This window comes from Archocentrus centrarchus, chromosome 3 (assembly GCF_007364275.1).
Source record: "Archocentrus centrarchus isolate MPI-CPG fArcCen1 chromosome 3, fArcCen1, whole genome shotgun sequence".
NCBI classification, from domain to species: domain Eukaryota; kingdom Metazoa; phylum Chordata; class Actinopteri; order Cichliformes; family Cichlidae; genus Archocentrus; species Archocentrus centrarchus.
In genome coordinates, this window is record NC_044348.1 from 13,898,806 (window position 1) to 13,905,460 (window position 6,655).

Below are 6,655 nucleotides of genomic sequence, written 5' to 3' on the forward strand. Positions count from 1 at the left end.
AAGTCCCATCCTTGGCTCTAAAATTGGGGCACAGTTTAGCCAAACTTGCAGGAATTGTACAGTGCAGTGCTATCATTGCACATCGCCATGATGTTGCCAAGTCAGCCGAGCAATTTGCCACTCTGTATCAGAAAAAATGGGCAGAGTCAATTTCAGCTGCTGCATTGGGCACGCTTCAACAAGCCAAATGGAATAAACCCCAGCTTTTGCCATTTACACAGGATGTGTCGCTGCTGCACCAGTTTCTTGCTGCTGAGTGTGCTAAATGCATGAAGGATGTGGAGGAAAAACCTAACAACACAAACTTTGGAAATCTTGCTAAAGTAACTTTGACACAAGTAGTACTATTTAACAGAAAACGGCAGGGGGAAGTTTCAAAAATGGAGGTCCAGGCTTTTACATCCCGGAATTGCACAGAGCTGAACCCCGACATTATGATGTGCCTCAATGAGTTGGAGAGGAAGCTTGCAAAGTACTTTGATAGAGTTGAGATTCGTGGTAAAAGGTCAAGAATGGTGCCTGTGCTTCTCACACCTGACATGATCATAGCAATGAACCTCCTCATGGAAAACAGGAGTAAGTGTCAAGTCCCCACAGAGAATGTATACTTATTTGCACGTCCAGGTGCACTTTCCCATTACAGAGGCTCTGACTGCCTTCGCAAGTATGCAAAGCAATGTGGTGCAAAGAACCCAGAGGCACTCACGTCAACAAGATTGCGGAAGCAAGTTGCCACTTTATCCACAGTACTAAATCTAAAAGAAATGAAATGGATCAGCTTGCTACCTTTCTTGGACACGATGTCCGGATCCACCGAGAGTTCTACCGGCTTCCAGAGAGTACCATACAGCTGGCAAAAGTCAGTAAACTGTTGATAGCAATGGAAAAAGGGAAACTGTCTGACCTGCAGGGGAAAGGACTGGATGACATTGACATACATCCTGATGGTAATATGAAACATCAGTTACAAAGATTCATATGTAACATGTGTTTGGCCTTTAATTTTAATAATTTGTCCTGACTATTTTTACCCAACCAGATAAGGTTGCCACGACTGACGACGATTCTGATGAAGAAACCATTCCTGACCTGCATCAGCAGAGAGGTGTTGTGGCTTTTTCAGTATGTTTTAATAACAAAGTTCTCAGAGGACATGTTGTATAGATACTTTACTTAATTGTTACGTTTCCAAGGTTCAAGAACTGAGACTTCTGGGGACCCAAAGCACCTACCTGACTCAACCACATTGAGCAACATGGAGACCACTTCAGATTCAGTCATGTTGGACCACTTGGAAGGCACGTCGACAAAAAGCATCGTCAGCACTGAACCAACAGGTGAAAATATGAAATACACCCAAATATGGTGAATGCAGTGAATAAAATAAGTGAACGTACAGTGGATATAAAAAGTCTACACACCTCTTTTCAAATGCCAGGTTTTCATGATGTAAAAAAAATGACAGCAAGACAAATAATTTCACAACTTTTTCCACCTTTAATGTGACCTATAACCTATACCAGGGGTCTTAAAGTTGCGGCCCGTGGGCCGCATCCGGCCCCGCCCCTTACTTCCGGTCCACGATTTGATGTAAAAAATCAATCAACAATTTGGCCCTTTAAGTTACTTTTTTGACATTTCGCTTTCCTCTCCAATTAAGAGGAGTTAGTGAAATGTCAAAAAAGTAACCCTATACAATGCAATTGAAAAATAAACTGAAGCCCTTAAAGGGGACAAATATAAAATAAAAAACTTTAAATAACCTGGTTGCATAAATATGCACACCCTTAAACTAATACTTTGTTGCAGCACCTTTGCCTTTTATTACAGCAGTCAGTCTTTTTGGGTAGGAGCCTATCAGCGTGCCACATCTTAATGTGGCAATATTTGCCCACTCTTTGCAAAACCACTCCAAATCTGACAGATTGTGAGGGCATTGCCTGTGCACAGCCCTCTTCAGGTCACCCCACAGATGTACGATGGGATTCAGGCCTGGACTCTGGCTGGACCATTCCAAAGCCTCAGTCTTTTTCCGGTGAAGCCATTCTTTTGTTGATTTAAATGTGTTCTTTGGGTCATTGTCGTGCTGAAAGATGAAGTTCCTCTTCAGCTTTCTAACGGAAGGCCGAAGGTTTTGTGCCAATACTGACTGCTATTTGGAACTGTTCATAATTCCCTCCACCCTGACTAAGGCCCCAGTTCCAGCTGAAGTAAAACAGCCCCAAAGCATGATGCTGCTACCACCATGCTTCACTGTAGGTATGGTGTTCTTTTGGTGATGAGCAGTGTTTTTGCGCCAAACATACCTTTTGGAAAAGTTCAACCTTGTTTTCATCTGACCATAACACATTTTCCCACGTGCGTTTAGGAGATTTCAGATGTCTTTTTGCAAAATTAAGCTGGGCTTGGATGTTTTTCTTTGTACCTACCCCATAGCCCAGACATATGAAGAAGATGGGAGAGTGTTGTCACACGTAGTGCACAGCCAGTACTTGTCAGAAATTCCTGCAGCTCCTTCAACGTTGCTGCTGGTGTCTTGGCAGCCTCCCTGACCAGTTTTCTTCTCATCTTATCAACTTTGGACGGACATCCTGTACTTGGTAATGTCACTGTTGTGCCATATTTTCTCCACTTGATGATGACAGTCCTCACTGTATTCCATGGTATATTTAATTCCTTGGAAATTCTTTTGTAGCTTTCACCTGATATCTTTGAATAATGAGATCCCTCTGATGCTTTGGAAGCTCTCTGCGGACCATGGCTTGCACTGGAAGATGTGGCTACACAAATGTCAGGAAAAGCCTACTAGAACAGCTGAACTTTGTTTTGGGTTGATCAGAGGCATTTTAATTGGTGACAGGTGTGTGCTGACTCCAATTTTAACATGAGTTTGAATGTAAACGGTTAAATCTGAACACAGCCACATCCCCAGTTATAAAAGGGTGAGCACACTTATAAAACCACATTATCTCAGGTGTTTTTAACTTCACCTCCCTGAAAGATTTGTTTTTTCAGTTGCGTTGTACAGGTTATAGGTCACATTACAGGTGGAAAAAGTTGTGAAATTATTTATCTGGATGTGATTTTTTTTTTTTTAAATACATAATGAAAACCTGGCATTTGAACAGGGGTGTGTAGACTTTTTATATCCCCTGTGTTATGAAAATAGTATTCTTTTTAAAGATGTGTATATTTATTATGATACATATTCCATCTTTTCAGATTCACAGCAGGACACAGCAATTATTGTGGGTACATCTTTGAAATGCTCCAATGAAAAGCAAGGTAAAAAGAGCATTTTATATTCACATTTCTATCTAGATTATCTTATATTAAACATTTTTCATCATCATTATTCTTCAGTAAAGACATTTTATTTTGTTTGCATATATGACAGCTGGGAAGGTGAGAAGCAAGTGGACAGATGATGAAGTGAAGGCTGTCGAACGGCATATGTTACATTTCATAACAAGGTGCAAGGTACCAGGTAAAAGGGACTGTGATGCCTGCCTTCAGGCAGAACCAGTAGCTCTAAAAGACAGAGACTGGGCTGGAATAAAATACTACATACACAACAGAATCGTAGCATTAAAAAGGAGGATGAATAAATAGAACTATAAACTCCTAAACTTGACTCTGGTGCAATTTTATCAGTGGTAGGAGATTTTATTTTCATTCTCTGCTTTTGTAAGGTGCTCAGTTTTGTCAGTTCTTTATTTAGTTGTTCATGTAATTTTATTTATCTTTTTTTAAAATAGCACAATGTTCAAGAAACCTTATTGTTTCAGTTTACTTTTGTTACCAGCAATTAAAAAAAGGAAAAACTCAAGAAAGTCAGTTTTTTTGTTTTTTTTTCCTCCCTTTCCACATGAATGCCATCTACAACATTCATAAATGCCGTACAATAACGATTAAACAATAGACTTACCATATTCTTAGACTATGTCTCTTTTAAGTCCCAGAACAGCTCAGATTTACTATCTTCTAATAACAAATATCTGATTTATTTCAAATGTTACTTGACTGGCGAGTGTGATGAATATACAGCTATGCTTCTTATGCAGATATTTCAAACAGGCCATCTTGCAAATACTGACACTGTAGTTATCTGGTCTCCATAAGTCACGTATACTCGAAAAAATTGTGTGTATCTCTGGGTCTTACAATTCACTTAGACATGAAATAACTGTGTGAGAGGTTATAGTCCTCATAAGTCACATAAACCTGACAATGTCCCCATAAGTCGCATAAAAATCAGGTTTGACCAAAATATGGCTTTAGCTAAAATCTAAATAGATGACTGCTTTCCTGAGAGCATGGGTCAAAAACCATTTGATTCTCAGGCCTCTAGAACCTTTGGAAAGGCACGTTCCCATTTGTCCTATTTTTGTCATACGTCCTTATATTTCACGAAAACACGTATGTGTGCGCGCGTGTGTGTGTGTGTATCTGCTAGGAAATAGTGTGTCGGGGAATGCGTACAGACCACTGTTTGTCCCCTATCGGTGTGCCGCCAATTGTCAGAGTGGAAGCTGCGCTTTCAAATCAGCAACAAAAGGCTCTTTCCCAAATGTTCCCTCTCTGCAGATACACTGCTTTCCTCTTGAATGAAGCAAATCCAGTAGTGCAGAGACAAAGCATGGATAAACGAGGGAACACAAAAAAGGATTTATCAACTCATGTAAGCAGAACTATCTCAAGAGGTGTGAAGAAAGAGTGAGATCCAGAGAGGGGTAGGGGGTGCATGGGAAGAAAGACCATGACTGTAAGTAGAGAGGGGAAATGTTCCCATAGCTGCTGTCATTATTCTTCTCACCCGGACGGTTATTATGGTTTGGAGAGGAGTTCTGGCTGCGTCCCGTGTGGTCGCTGCTACAGTGTGACCCAGTCCAGATGGCCTCTTCTCTTTCCCTTCTGTGTGTGCAACAGACTACTGGGACAGTGACAGACGTGCAGCATAGCTAACGGCCCACAGGGAGGATAGAAAGACAGACAAGAGAAGTTTCACACCAACAAACACAAACTGACACATTTACAGATGACTGACGAATGAACAAATAAGAGAAGAAACATGCCCAGTGCTGATCTGCTCATACATGACAAAAGCAAATGAACTGAGGGCGAAAAACGTGTGAATCGTGTGCTATGGTCTTCAAACTCACCAGAACTCAGCCTAACTGAAAACCTACATTTTAGACAAATATGCAAAATACCAATCTGCACAAAAAATTAAGTTCATACCTAGAGCAGAGTTTGAGAGATCTCACCTGTGCCAAGGAGGACTTACTTCCCACAATTCCCCTTTTTCTCTCAGTGAGAACACATCCAGAAGTCCACTTCAGTTCTGGTTCTGTTGCTTGTATGTAGTTTATACAGTGTTTTATCTCAACTAAGTTACTGCTTCAACAAATAATCCACCCATCATTCTACTGTGTTTTATTTTGAAAGATTCAAGCTTTCTTTTACCCAGTCGTTCCTTTCTCCCTCTACACCTTTGCTACACTTACTAAAGCACAAAATCATCCACTACAAAGAAGAACTAGAATTACACCAACTAGTCAAGTTACAGATTGCATCTGTGCTCGTCTTCATATAAAATTATTGCAACATGCTGACAAGAATAAGAACTTACGCAGAGAGGTAAACATCAGATGTCACTAGAACTCCTGGAAAGCTCTAAGAAGACCCTGTTTCATTCAGCATTTGCACATCTTGCAGTGTTTCACTTCCAAGGAGGTCAGTAAATCTGCACATAACTTCACTCATAGTGCAACATCTCTTTTACACAATGACAGCTGTAAGCCATAAAAGAACACCGTAGCACCGGTAGTAACAAAACTATACTGGCTATATAACCATAACAGATACAGAAAGCTCAGTTCCCTGGAGCTCAGCAACAAGCTGAATGTCTCAGGGGTATGATGGGAGATTACACCTAGATTACAAACCACAACATGTACTGAAATATTTAAAGGAATTTAAAAGATGGGAAACAAAGCTTAGTGTCACCAGTTCAGTATCTGATCAAATGCAAAATATATTCATACACTCCTCTTCTATTCCTGAGAGAACTTTTTGGAGAACATTGCACCATGGCCAGAAATATTATGGCCATATATATGTTTTGAGAGGTCACAGTGACTTTTGACCTTGACTACCCAAGTTCTTTATTGGGTCCAAGTAATTGTTTGTGTCAAATCCATCATTGGGTCCAAAGGCTATAGCATTACCAACAATGTCAAAGGCTAAAACTGTTGCAAGCACAGAAGCACAAGAATACTTTTAGATGGTTTACAGAGTTATTGTCGGTGAAATGTAACAGAGGCGAGGAAGGTTAAAGCTCACAGTTGTATTACTTATGTTAAGGATGCAAATGAATGAAATGAAGAAATAAAATCACAGCCAATACCAGGGTTGTCAAAAAAAAAAAAATCAATGCTCGAATAATAATCGATACTAAAAATTGCTATTGGATTAGATACCCATTTGCACCAGCTGTTACACAACTTCACACAGACCCTCCTTTCTCTAATAGCTGAACAGCAGTTGATGTTCACAACACTGAATAACACTTTAAGACATTTAGAGAGGTCAGTAAAGCTCCCATTTCAACAACATTTATGTGCCATTAAAGTTAACCAGGCCGCTCCACATG

At 40.2% G+C, this 6,655-nt stretch overlaps 1 protein-coding gene across 1 annotated transcript; it reads left to right on the top strand.

Annotated features, from left to right (window-relative positions):
* Nucleotides 1-768: 768 nt before the first annotated feature.
* LOC115776941 (uncharacterized) lies at nucleotides 769-4,411 on the top strand. The gene is made up of 5 exons (XM_030724743.1): nucleotides 769-947; nucleotides 1,040-1,105; nucleotides 1,194-1,337; nucleotides 3,223-3,285; nucleotides 3,398-4,411. The coding sequence occupies exons 1-5, from the start codon at nucleotides 770-772 to the stop codon at nucleotides 3,610-3,612; spliced, it is 666 nt and encodes a 221-aa protein (XP_030580603.1). The 5' UTR covers nucleotide 769; the 3' UTR covers nucleotides 3,613-4,411.
* The last annotated feature ends 2,244 nt before the right edge of the window (nucleotides 4,412-6,655 follow it).